This window comes from Protopterus annectens, chromosome 14.part0 (genome assembly GCF_019279795.1).
Source record: "Protopterus annectens isolate FY-2018-M chromosome 14.part0, PAN1.0, whole genome shotgun sequence".
Lineage (NCBI taxonomy): Eukaryota > Metazoa > Chordata > Ceratodontiformes > Protopteridae > Protopterus > Protopterus annectens.
Window position 1 is genome coordinate 71056354 of NC_056748.1, and position 13539 is coordinate 71069892.

The 13539-nt window shown below is 42.8% G+C and overlaps 1 protein-coding gene across 1 annotated transcript in view; it reads left to right on the forward strand.

The window, feature by feature from the left end:
• Positions 1-13539, forward strand: part of LOC122788873 (eukaryotic translation initiation factor 4E-like) — a 387508-nt gene that overhangs the window by 305487 nt on the left and 68482 nt on the right. The window contains exon 6 of the mRNA XM_044055778.1: positions 6114-6253. Within this exon, the coding sequence (XP_043911713.1) occupies positions 6114-6253 (140 nt within the window). The remainder of the gene's footprint in view (positions 1-6113; positions 6254-13539) is intronic.

Below are 13539 nucleotides of genomic sequence, written 5' to 3' on the forward strand. Positions count from 1 at the left end.
CTTTCATAAGATCTCCTTAGATTCCTTTCCTTATGGGGCTTTCTTTTTCTGAAGATTGTTAGTGTGTACGTCTGCGCCTTCATGTGATGTCCCATATACAAGCAGTGGTTCTAAGTTTTTGTATACAGACAGACGTCTGGTTGCTGGGTGGAATACCACCCATATGTAAAGAATACTGCAACATGGAAGAGATTGACATCTATAGTTATGGTAAAATTTTACACTATTCTTTCTGGAGGCCTTTGGAGCTAGCCCATCTACCTCATGGCTTACACATGACGTTCCAGTGGTTCCTAAAGACAGTTTGGTCCCAGCATGCACATTCCTAGCATGTTTTGATTCCCCTGCTCCCCTGTCTGAAAAAAAGTGATGGATGCAGCAACTCCGTCAAGAACCCTGGCCTTACCTCTTCATATACCTCAGCAACTCTCTATAGATGCCTCAGACTTGGGTTGGGGAGCAACCTTTGCTTCTAGGAAAGTTCAGGGTCTTTGGTCCAAATTGCTCATTGATTTGATCTGTTGATGGGCATGGAAGGAGCCTGAGCCACTATCTAAGAGGCCAGATTGGATTCTGGCCTACCTGTTGGGAAGGAATTTTGGAGTAAGGAGGGGGGGTGCTTGGGATGCCATGGTTGTGGTGGCGGTGGCTACCGAGAAAGAACTTTGTGAACAGAGCTCTGTTCATCCCCATAACAGGATGTCTAGGGTGATGGACAGGGTTGGGAAGCATGTCTATGCGTTGGTGACCTTTTCTCTTTGGTTGCTGAATTATTTTGCACTGTTTTAGATTACAAAGGGACTTGATCAAGGCACTTTCAAAATCCCTTTCAGGGACTCTTACTGCTGAGGCCCAATTCTGTGGCCTATAAGCTGGCTAACCTCCCATCCATTTCAAATTCATTCATGGGGCTTGTTTCCTATGCATCTGAAGGTGCCTCATGGGCAGCAGGTTCAGGCAGATCCATTAGGAGGCATGCTTGATGCACTTGTGTCATTTTGCGGAATCTTTCAAGTCCTCGTTTGTCAATGCACCCCTTTGACAGCAGTTCATTCTTTGACACAGACGTGAAGGACACATTAAGTGTGAGAAGGATGGAAAGACCCTCTGCAGTGGATGTACGTTTTTTGATCCATCAAAGATCCTTTTCTAGGAATCAATAAGGTGGTCGGAAAATGTGGTTCTGGAAGGCCCAGGGTCCATTCCAGGAGACACATGGAGAAAGTTCCCCTTGGGGCAGATGGGGAAACTCTAATGGAAGGTGCTGTCCATGCGGCAAAGGAGGCCCGCAAAAGCAAGGATCCAGAGATTTTCTCTGATGGACCCTATCAGCACTCCTGAAAGGAGGCTCAATTGTCCTCCTCTGGAGGCAATCTGGGGTCTACTATCCCTGTACCAGAGAGCCTGGCTAGATATAAGAGGAGATACTCTGGTGCAGAGAATTATTTCTAGCATGTATGCAGTTCCCTGTTCTTTTCCACCCCTATCTGTATGCAAAATTTTTCCACACAGTCAGAGGAAAGAAGCGGCACTGGAAATACAAAAGCTGCTAGAAAGTTATGCAAGAGGTCAGGTAGAATCTGAAACTTAATCTGGATTCTTTGCTGCCAAAGAAAACGGGGGACTGGAGATCAATTTTGGATGTCACCAGTTTGAACAAGTCAGTTCAACATGCAAAGTTTGAGCTCATCACTGTTCAGTCCATTCTACCTTTCCTAGGCAAGGACAACTGGATCTGTTTGAAGTACTATCCTATACAAATGAACAGACAATCCAGAAGTTATTTACACTTCTAGCTGGGAGGCAGTCGCATTCACTTCAGAGCACCGTCCGTTGGCCTCACCTGAGCCCCCAGGGTGTTTACCAAATGCATGGCAGTCGTAGCAGCTCACTTGAGTCTGGAGGGATTCCGTGCGTTTCCATTATCTAAACGACTGGCTCACCCGACCAGACAAGGCATCTACTAACAAGAGCAAGAGATCAGGTCAGGTGCCTCAGACTTGGTTGTCCTCTGGGGATAACCATAAATTAAGAAGTCTTTGCTACAATCAACTCATACCTTAGAATTCATAGGAGCAGTCTTCAACACTATATTGGTGACAGCTGCTCTTCCTCACAAGAGTACAGACCGTCAGATTCCAGGTCAGGAAAATAATTTGCAGTACCAAACTTTTACCCCGATTGATCCTTCAAGCCTTGGGTTCAGCTGCCTGAATAGTTTCTCTGGCAAGATTTCATATGAGAATTCTTCAGTGGATGCTAGCAAAACAGTGGCAGATGTTTACCCAGCACATGGCATGAATACGAATCACTCAAGCATGTAAGAGATACCTCTGGTGGTGGATTCACTCAGATCAAGTTATACAAGGCCGTCCTTTCGTTCTACCTCAACCCAAGGCCATGGTGACCATGGACGCTTCCCAGATTGGGGGGGGGGGGCACTTTATGGGGAGAACAGTCAAGGCAATTGGTTCACTGAAGAGGCCAGCTAACATTAGTGTCCTAGAGATGAGAGCAGTTCTCTTAGTGTTGCAGGTCTTGCAGAATAGTCTCCCTTTTTAGGGACAATTGCGATCCAAACAGACAATGTGTTAGTAGTTTGGTACATTAACAGAGGAACCGGATCTTACCCCTTGTGTCGAGAAGCTTTCAGTGTGGCAATGGACGATCTCGTCCAACCACTTTGTCATAGCATTGCACATTTCAGGGAAGTCCAGTGTGATAGACAAATTGAGCAAGTCCCTTCGTCCACCTCACAAGTGGTCTCTCAACATGAAAGTAGCAGAAATGATTTGCTGTCAATGGGACCAGCCTTGCTGCAATTTTTTTTGCTTCTCCCCTAAACAATAAATGCAGCAGCTGCTTTGCCCTAATCCACTTTCTGGGGTAATCACAGAGGGATACTCTATTTCACGATGGTCCCCCTGGTCTACTTTATATTTACCTGCCAATTCCCCCGATTCTGAAATTTCTGTAGAAAGCTCCTAAGTTGAAGTGCAAAGTCATACTCATTGGACCTTACTGGCCTTGTCAGATTTGGTTCCCCTTCCTATGGCCTCATCTACTTTGCCATCCTTGGACTCTGGATCCTTTTCCAGACTTCCTGTCGCATCCGATAGATATGGTTCATCTGGATAGCTCAAACCTCAATCTAACAGTGTGGTTTCTCCAATTCGTCAATAGCCAGGCAGTGCTCTCTTCCCTGTCTGTCATATTCTTTTATCTTCCTATAAGCTGTCAAACAGAAAGCTTTATACAAGTAAGTGGAAAATTTTGTTTGCTGGGCACAGCAAAAACACACTGATCCCTTTTCAGCTCCACTACATAACCTACTTGAATTTTTGGCATTAATCTTTAACTAGGGGGTTAGCTCCTCTACCATTAAAGTTTTATTAGCAGCGATATCTAATTTTCATATTGGGTTTAAAAATTCCTCTGTGGCCCCTTCTAAACTTTGTTTAGCATGCTTGAGGAGCACTCTCCTATTGAGGCCCACATATAAATATATTTGAAACAGCAGCTAATGCGATCAGTTCCTGACCTGGACTGGAAAACTGTCGAGTGGCCATTATCTCTGCCAGAAGAATTTCAAAACTTCAAGCATTGTTATCGAAACCTCCCTACTTGATCTTTCATAAGGAAAGAGTTGCATTACATACCAATGCGTCCCTTCTTCCCAAGGTGGTGTCAGAATCCATTGTCTATCAGTCCATTAATTTACCAATATTCTTTCCTAAATTTTTCTGTCGATATTCAGAGCGTTATATTTTTACTTGTACAGACAAAAGAAATCAGGAAGACAGATCAGTTGCCTCCTTTGCAGGTTTGAAATTGGGTACACTAGTTATAAAGTAACTCTAGCCAGATGGCTGGCTGACTGTGTTTTTTTATCTGTAATAAGTTGGATCTAACCTTGCTTAAACCTTTAAGAGCCCATTCTGCTAGGTCTGTCAACTTCAGTATTTCTGTCTAGGGCTTCCATGGATGACATATGTGCAGCTGCAAACTGGGCTAGTCCTCATACCTTCATCACTCATTACAAACTGGATCTGGTCTCGAGGGGTAGAACAGCCTTTGGCTCAGCTGTGCTCAGGAATATTCTTAGTCTACCTGGGATTTTAGGTAGCAGGGGACTGTCCCAAAAGTTGAGTATTGAATGGAAATTGACAACATCAGATAGAATCTGTGTACTTGCCATAACCTTCCATCTGTGTTGTCCATTTTAATCCTTCAACTTCCTGCCCACCAACCCTTATCACAGCAGACTTCTAGAAGAATGAGATAATGTAAGGACACTATTGTTCTTAATGTTGAGCTCCAGATATAGCTCCTCCTGTAGGATTTATACATATTTATATATTCAGATGCATGTACATTAGCAGGTATTGCTTTTATGTAAATCAGCAAACAAGATCTGAGGTATGTTAGTGGATGGTGCTTGAACTTTATGGTTACCACAAGCTTTGGTAATAGCAGAGTTAGGTCTGAGGTTCAGATCCGAACCCTACAGATGAAGAATGAAAATGGACAACACAGATGGAACGTTATAGTTTCATAGGTGTGTACTAGGCTAATGGCCCCTGGAGCCTTTATAAGCCTAGTCCATAGGATTACCCTGACATCGTGCCAGCCGACCTTAGTTCCCATTGCCTCTGTCGAGTAGAGCCACTGGAGTGATCTCTGAGGTGAATTTTCTATTTCCCGTCCACTCATCAAGATTTCTCTTGGAGGACCAGTGAGCTGCTCTTTGACCTGTATGGGGAAGTCTGTTCCATAGCATGGGCAGTCTCACTGTTATGAACCTGTCCCTCCAGCATGTTCTGTTGATTGTGGTAATGAGGTTGAGGTCTTTGGAGCGTGTGGTGCGGAGGGATTGGTATTTCTTTAGATGTAGCATTTCTAACAGAGCTGGGTCAGACACGTCTTTGTAAGTCAAGCAGAGATTGCCTTTAAGTAGGCGATATGAGACAGAGAATAGTTGGGGGGGGGGGGTTGTCTGTCCATATAGGACAAGTGTTTAAGGCCTAGGATCCTCGTTGTAAGGTACTTGGCATATAACTTATTTCTTTCGCAGTAGTTCACTCCATTACATAAATTGTTTAATTACTGATTTCCTTAAACCTCCCCCTTCCTCCTGAAAATTATTCTTCATGTATTGTTCCTTCAAGTTACATTTATTTCTATGTAATTTGTTCATTCCCTTTTCTAAAGATCTTTTTTTTTTTATTTGCAGTTGATTTTAACTTCCTTTTACTAGTAATGTTTTTGGTAGCCAATATCATTAGCCTTGATAAAGCCTTACTGTGTCTTGACAGTTCATTTCCTGTGTCCCAGCTCAAAAGCATAATGCCCTTGGTTACAGCCGTTTGTTTACCCTCACATTTTTGATAAAGTACTTTAACTTTTAAGATCTGCCAGCTTGCTACACTCCCCAAAATACGTTCCCAACATCTAGCTTTTTTCTATCACATTTTCAGCATTTGCTGTCTGCGTGAGGAAAAACATCTCAAGTCTGCTTGAGGCATAAAAGTAATTAAGCAGGCACTTCTAAGTACAAATTCTAAACTTTTTGGACTTTGTCACATGCTTGGGCACCATACAGATGTCATTACCTTTCCACACTCTCCAATCTTGTCAAATGTCATGATAGATTTTTTAGTTATGCCATAGTTTATATGCCTTACTAATTATCCCGTTTTTTTTTTTTTTTAAATAGCAGCTTCCTGTTCTAGACTGCACTAAAAACTCTCCTAGGTGTCGTCTTTCACCCCTATCCCTTTCTCGTTGCCTACACTGTGGTATTGGTCGCTAACCTGCAGTCCAGACTTTTGCTTGGCTTCATCCAAGACTATTGCCTTTTGCTTTCCAGTTACTTGCTTCCAGTACCTTGGTTCCTTTTCCATTTTTTCTCTCTTAAATTCCCACCCCTCTTGCCTAATTTCTCTACCCCTACCTGCAGTCATCCCAAACAGGAAATTATTTTTTCCATTCCCATGTTGGCTTAATTCATAAAGATGCAGAAAGTATTTTAAGAGGATTGTAATCTGTATGGTTGTTTTCTCCTTAAGGGTATACAGTAAATGTTAATATAAACTTGTTTTAATTTCATTTAGCTTCTGTGTCTAATTGGAGAAGCATTCAATGACTATAGCGATGATGTTTGTGGAGCAGTTGTTAATGTCAGACCGAAAGGAGATAAATTATCAATATGGACAACAAACTGCCAAAACAGAGAAGCTGTTGTTTCTATAGGGTAAGCTGAGAGCCTTTGTTTTCTTGCCAATATTTTAATTTTTTTTACATTTATTGGAAACTGATTTTGTTTAGATTTAACTTAATGTGTAGTCCTGTGTATTTTGTTTTGTGTGGTACAACAGATAGCATTTTCGTTAAAGCACTTGTTTTTTCAGGTTAGTTCTCAGCTAGGGTGCCTTATGTGTAGATTGACTTCTGTCATGGGTTTACATTGGATGCTGTGGTTTCCTTCTACATCAGAAGACAGTTTATGGTAGTCCTCCTACAAGTTGTCCAAAAATATCCATGTCTTGTATGTGTGTACATCTTGTGATGGGCAGGCACACTGCTCAAGTTTTGTTTCAATGCCTTGTGTCCATTGAGTGCCAAAAGTACTGGCCCCCCTCCACCACCAGTAACAGTGGCCTGCATTCAGTTAGTGTATTGTAACAGTTTCCGTAGCAAATGTAAATAACCAATCTCTAGTAGTGAGAGTAGTGTTCTTAACCTATACAATTTCAAATTTTATGGTGTTTGTAAAACTGGTCTTATTTTTGCAATTTAATTTTGTTGATGAGCATGGATTCTTGAAAGTTTTATTGAAACTGAAAACTCGTGACATGGGGCTGAACTGACAATGTCTCATCTACTTTATTGTATCAGATTCTGTTTTTTCCATCCTAAGTGCAGCAACAAAGGAGTCTTGTATCCTACTACGACAATGTGTTAGCTATGTCTCCCAGATGGAACACCCAAATCTGAATGTGGTGATATGTTTCTCTAAATTGGTTTGGTGGTTGAATAGCCAGAATGCTTTGCTGGTGTGTGTAATTCATTGATAGTACCAAAGTTGATTCCTTATTGAGTGAGGTCATAAGGAAAAACTGAGTTGATAATGAAAGTGAAATGCCAAAACATGTCAGTTTTCATTTTGTTGCAGCTGTAACTTTAGTATATACAGAAATGAAATTAACTGCAAAACAGATGTTTGAGAAATGTAACAACACACTTTTTTGCTGATCAGTAACTGTGTTCCATTTTCAACATTTTTTGGTCTCTTGGCTGCATTGGCTTTCATTTAGTTTAGTCTAATAGGTTGGCCAGACAACCTTCAGCTCAATTTTTTTTTTTTAATCATTTGAATGTACTACCCTACCAATGTTGACTTTTCTATTAGGACACATTCCCCTTCTTGAATAAACTTTTTTCGTGACTGTTCTGTGGGACGTTCAAAGGTCACTCATGAGTACGGACGCCAATATTTCTAATCCAGACTGGCCTTGTACAACGGAGTATGTGTCAGGACAAACCAAAATTCCAAAACAGGATTGTCAGGAGTTCAGGTATTTAGAGCAGTCCTTCTGACTATTTTTCTAAAACTAAATCCAGTTCCAAATCCTCCTTCAAAAAAGTCCTGACACCAGATCATTCCTTTTAGGATTAACACTTTTGCCATTGTAGATTCAGATCCACTTTGTTTCAAACTTGCGAGCATGATGCTACTAAAAATACTGTTAGAGGCATTATAGTACACTGTGTGGAACAACCCAGTTCCACCTGATTGGCCTTTTACCTACTCAGAATGTAGACATTTCATAGGATGTGAGACCCATTCTCACTTTCATAGAAATACACAAAAAAATCATACTCTGAGGCTCTAAATAAAAACCAGCAAAAGCATCAGAGACCTCCAAAGCAGACACCCAAAAAACCTGCACCTCCCGTCACAAACCAGACAACACATAAAACACAAAATCAAGTTTTGTGTGCCGCACAATCGCAGCCCTTAAGGTGAAGTAACATACCTAACAAACTAGTAATAGGCAACTCTATAGTCAGGCACACTGATGTCCCGCTCACTAGGGTGGACAAGGAGAAAGGTTACTGTTAGCTGCCTTTCGGGAGCCAGAATCCACCACATAACGCAAGCACTCAGGTCAATCCAGAACAAGTACAAATATGACTGTCATTGTTCATGTTGGTGTGAATGACCTGAGATGTACCTCCCTGGACTACATGAAAAGAGACATGGAAGAGCTCTCTGGTCATGTAGACCAGGCGGGTATGACCCTGATCCTGAGTAGTAACTGCCCCTCACCAAGAATGATACCACAGTATAAAGAAAAAATAATCAGTTTCAACAATTGGCTAAGCTTCTGGTGTCATTCAAAGGGGGATCCAGTGTCTGTCCGCCTGGGACGACATGCTCGACAAGCCTCATTGCTTCACAAGAGACTGCTTGCACCTGCCACCCCTAGGCTTTCGAATACTGGCCAAGGTTCTTGCTGCCCCCATAGTGCCTTTTTAGGCAAGGCTGAAAAGTCAAACCCACCTCCCTAAACAGCACAAATAAAAAAAATGAGGGTTATGCTACTCAACGCCAGGAGTTTAAATCTCAAAATGCACGCACTCGAAACACTCCTAAGTATGGAGAATGTCGACATCTGTGCAGTAACTGAAACCTGGTTCAAGGCTCCACAGAGCACCCCAGCACTACCGGGCTACAACTCATACCGCACATTTCGGCCACAGAACATGAACCAAAACACACAAGGAGGGGTTGTATCCATATTCATCAAGGATACCTACACCTCCAGGTTAGTGGCGCAGTATGATACCTCTGAGATCATCCATGTGCAACTAACATTGGGCAAATCTGCAGTGCAAATTGTGCCCTACTATAGATCACCCTCCATGACCCAGGACCACCACTCCACCTTTCTGGAGACACTGGAAAACATGAAGGTCCTACCGAGCAACCTGATATTGGGCGATTTTCAATTACCCTACCGTTAACTGGGAAAACGACTCAAGTACAAACTCCCAGGTCTAGCGCTTCCTGGAATTTATCAACTCAAATGCCCTGGATCAGCTGGTAAACTCCCCTACCAGAGGTGAAAACATATTGGACCTGATTATCACCAACATGGGCGACAGGTGTTACGCACCAGAGGTCAACCCGTCAGTGGTTAGATCAGACAATAAACTAATCACTCTGGATGTCCACACCACACCACCACCCTCAACCAAGGAAGCCACAGGGAAAAACTTTTCTATAACAAACTTAACCTGATTTAAGACCGAGGTGGCAAGTTTCACAGCCCCCACGCTAAAGGATAACAGTATCCAAGATGCAGGAACCTTTACAAATGCACTCTGAGCACCTACAAGGATGCATGGATTGTGCCATCCCTAGCAAAACCAAGACTCGCTCCCCTAAGAGAAGGAAACCAGTCTGGTGGACCCCTGCCATAAATAGGCTATACAATAGAAGGAGGAAACTAGTTCAGAAAAAAAGCAAATTCCAAGGAGGAAAGACATCCCTAATCAGTATCGGTAAGAAACTGAGGTCCCTTATAAGATCATCCAAGGCCAACTTCGAAAGAAAAATAGCCAAGGGATTAGAAAGATAACCACAAAGCCTTTAGCTATGTCAAGAATCTAAGTGGCAACTCACAGATATGCTCTGAGCTAGTGCAAAATAGCACAAAATATACTGAACCCATTGATATTGCCAACATTCTGGCAGATAGATTCAGTGCAAACTTCGCCCCCTCGCCCCCAAAAGGGCCCACAACAATAATAGAAAAGTGTAGTGTCCTGGAAATCACAGACGCACAGGTGAAAACAGCCCTTTCAAAAGCCAAAAGCACAGCGTCAATGGGGCCAGATGGTGTCCCAGGCTGCGTCTTGCACGAACTACAGAACAAACTAACCCCCCACCTAAACACACTGTTCATCCTCAGCCTCTCCACGGGCTACGTGCCCATAGAATGGCGCACAGCAATGGTTATTCTGCTCCACAAAGGAGGGGCCACAACTGACCCTAGTAATTATCGCCCCATAAGCCTGACTAGCCTGGTCTGCAAGACTATGGAGCTCATAATCATGGAAGTCATTAACAAAGACATTGGGAACCTCCAAACACTTGATCTGACCAGTTCGGCTTTAAGGGCAGATCATGCCTACTAAACCTGGTTGATGACTTTGAGACGGTCAGAATCCATAGATGAGGGGAAGGTGGTTCACACAGCCTACCTTGACCTCGCCAAGGTTTTTGACACCATTCCCCACTAGGGAATTATAGAAAAACTGACCAGCCTGAACATAAACCCCTACATCACGAGATGGGTTGCCAACTGGCTTACAGACAGAACTCTAATGGTAAGAATAGCGGACTCAAGGTCTGACTCTAAACCAGTCACAAGTGGTGTCCCACAAGGCTCGGTCCTGGGATCCCTACCATTCGGCATATACTTCTCAGAAGTACACGCAAACACAGGAGGGCTATGTCTAGCCAAGTTTGCCGATGACTGCAAACTGGGAGCCATAATTGACTCTCTGGCTGACACGGACATTCTCCAAAAGGGCCTTACTGAGACTGACACCTGGTGTCAAAGTCGTGGTCTCAAGCTGAATGCCAAAAAATACATAGTCATCCCATTTGGGAAAAACAAAACACCCATGAATTACCATATAGGTGGCAGCCCCCTTAATACAGAAGAGGTAAGAGATCTGGGGGCCCAGGTAGATAGTAATCTCTCCTTTGACAATCATATTGCCAAAGTAGTTAGGAAATCCTTCTATGTAGCCCATCTAATTACTAAAGGGTTTGCATCTAGAAATAGAGGTTATAGTGCTCCTCTACTAGTCACTCATCAGACCCATCATATATGCCCCATTTGGGATGTACCTCACAAGACTCTTCCAACAGCTGAAAAGACCAAGACTTTAGGAAATCTGATAATCTTTGCTTCCTTTCATCCCAGGTCCTTGGAATTAGCTGTATCCAAGCCAACATTTTCTTGGATCTCAAGCTATTTTTTGTTTATTTCATGGCAAGAGCTTTCCTTATTCTGTGAAGGCTCATTCTACCAGAGCTGTGGCTTTTTCTGGTCCTTTTTCAAGGGTTTGGATAGTAACACTTTTTGAAAATATGCAATCCTTTAAAAAGAACAATATTGACTAAAGTGTTTACAACACTGTCTAATATAAATAGTAACTCTACTCTTCAGGTGGCTACTTGGACATCTGTGTGTACATTTACTGAGCACTACAAGCTGAATGCTAGGGTTGGTTTTGTTAGCGTCATCCTCCTGGCTTCCTAGAGGGGCTGTGCCGGTCCTTCCACCTTCCAAGTTTCTTCTTGAGCTTTAGCACTCTACCTAATGTAAAGAAATACTGGAACAGTGAAATGGAAGGACATGGTACAGTTATGTAAAATCTTACAGTAGATGTCCTTCTGTTCACTGCTGCAGTATTCACTTCCTCCCTTCTTCCCCTCTTCCATTTCTCTTCTGGATGTACTGATAACCTCTCTTCCTTGGATTGGCATTCCTACTGGGGCTCTTAGTTCTGAGGATGATACGTCCGGATGCCACCTTTATTCCCTACACTACAGGAGTATGCATGTGATTTACAGCGTACCTTAAGGCAACCTAAAGGCTTTGGTATACTGGCTGGACATCAGGCCGCCCTTGTCAGGGGATCCCTAGTGTAAAGAATACTGCAACAGTGAAGGGGGCATATACTGTTGTGGTAAGATTTTATGCAAGTGTATTTTATTCACAAGTTAACTTTAGATCTGACGAAGCTTGCAAAGAGCAAACAAAAGTGTTAATTGATTAACAGAACCCACTTCCTGGCTCCCTTAATTAAGCGAGGTTGTTTTGTTGCTCTACCAGTTTTTAAAAGTATTTTAGATAGTGAATAAGTCTTAAAGCCAGTAAAAAATGACAAGAAGCAAATAACCTGAAACTAACATCTGATTATGGGACCACATCTGATTATGGGGCCAAACAGCAAGTGATTTGTTAAAATGACATAATTGTTGACTACAACCACACAATGTCTTTAAGCCTGTTTGTAAAATTCAGTCTAGCCATCCACACATGAAGTTGATTTGAGGTTTTGCTTGATAAATGAGTCTTAAGGCAACAAAGAATTGGTCAATAACAGTTTAGCAGTACATAAGATTTCCAAGCGTTTGATACATGGGCTTACCCAGTAAGCACCCCCTTGCAAATGATTGGTGTAACATCCTGTCAGATTTATTCATTATGAGCAAGTGAAAGGCCAGTCAGGTGGCGCTGGGTTGCCTCAACAGTCCCTGCACATCATTTAGCTGGTCCTCTTCCCCTGTCACTAACATTGTAAACCTCTAAAAGTCAGTGTAATTTTGTTGAAAGAGCTGAGATTTGTACAGGAAAGCAAAATGTCCATGTCGTACCACACTTTTTGGTGAACCTGGAGAGAGCAAATGCACAGAACCTGCAAGAAATCTGAAGTCAGTAGTGGCTGAACCTTGCAAAGCAGCACAAGAACATGAAAATTGTTGCAAAAAACGATCTGGTGTTTCAGTAGCGGGGGGGGGGGGGGGGGTGAGTACTCCCTACAGTCAAAAGGAAATTCTACTTTGAGAAAGGTGGTACAGATAGTTGTATGCAATTGTTGCCATGATTTGTTACAACCCCTAATTATGTGGTTTCTAAAGCGGAGGAGCTTATGGTTGTGATCTCATGGCAGTGATGAAGGGGGGGGTAGCAGGGAATGAAGGGTCATCACTCCATCTTTTCGTTTCCCAGGAGAGGTGAATGGGCTGGCAGAGAGTATCTCAGATCCCCTTCCTCTTGTACTGTGGGGTAGAAAATTCAGAAGCCATGTTTTGTTCAAAATGTCTGGGAGTATGCATGGTTCTTCGTTGATTTTTATGCCTTGCTGCTGGCCAGCCATCAGCCTGCCCCAATCCATTAGCTGTCATTCATGCCTTGGACCATTCCCAGCCCATTTTTTTTTCTCCTTGAGGTGAGAGCTGATCATGAAGTAGTGATAGTGCCAGCCAGTTCTGCAGCTTTAGACTCTCCTTTGTTGGAACCAGGAAGAGCCTGGAATGAAAAAACCTTCCTGCATAATATGTGGGAACTGGTTCTTTGATACCCTGCAACAGCAAGTCTTGGACAATGGGCAGTATAAGATGCAACTGGTTGGAAGGAGGTGGAGGGATATGCCCCTGGATTTGGTGTGTTCTCCCAGGACATAATGTTACTAGTGTAGAAATTATATTTTGGAGTTTCCTGTTGTGGAAGACTTTTGGCTGTCCTGAATTCTAGCGACTTGTTATCCTCTTCCTGGCCCACTGGACAACCCTCCCTTCTGACCTCAGGACATTGTGGTGTAAGGGTAGACAGCCTGCACCATTTCTTTCTTGCTTTCAGAGCCTGGTTAATCACTTCAAGTACATTGTCTTGTCTAAAATCAGAAATGGAGTGATTAAAGCTAAGTGCCCCTTTGGGGAAAAATCTTTTC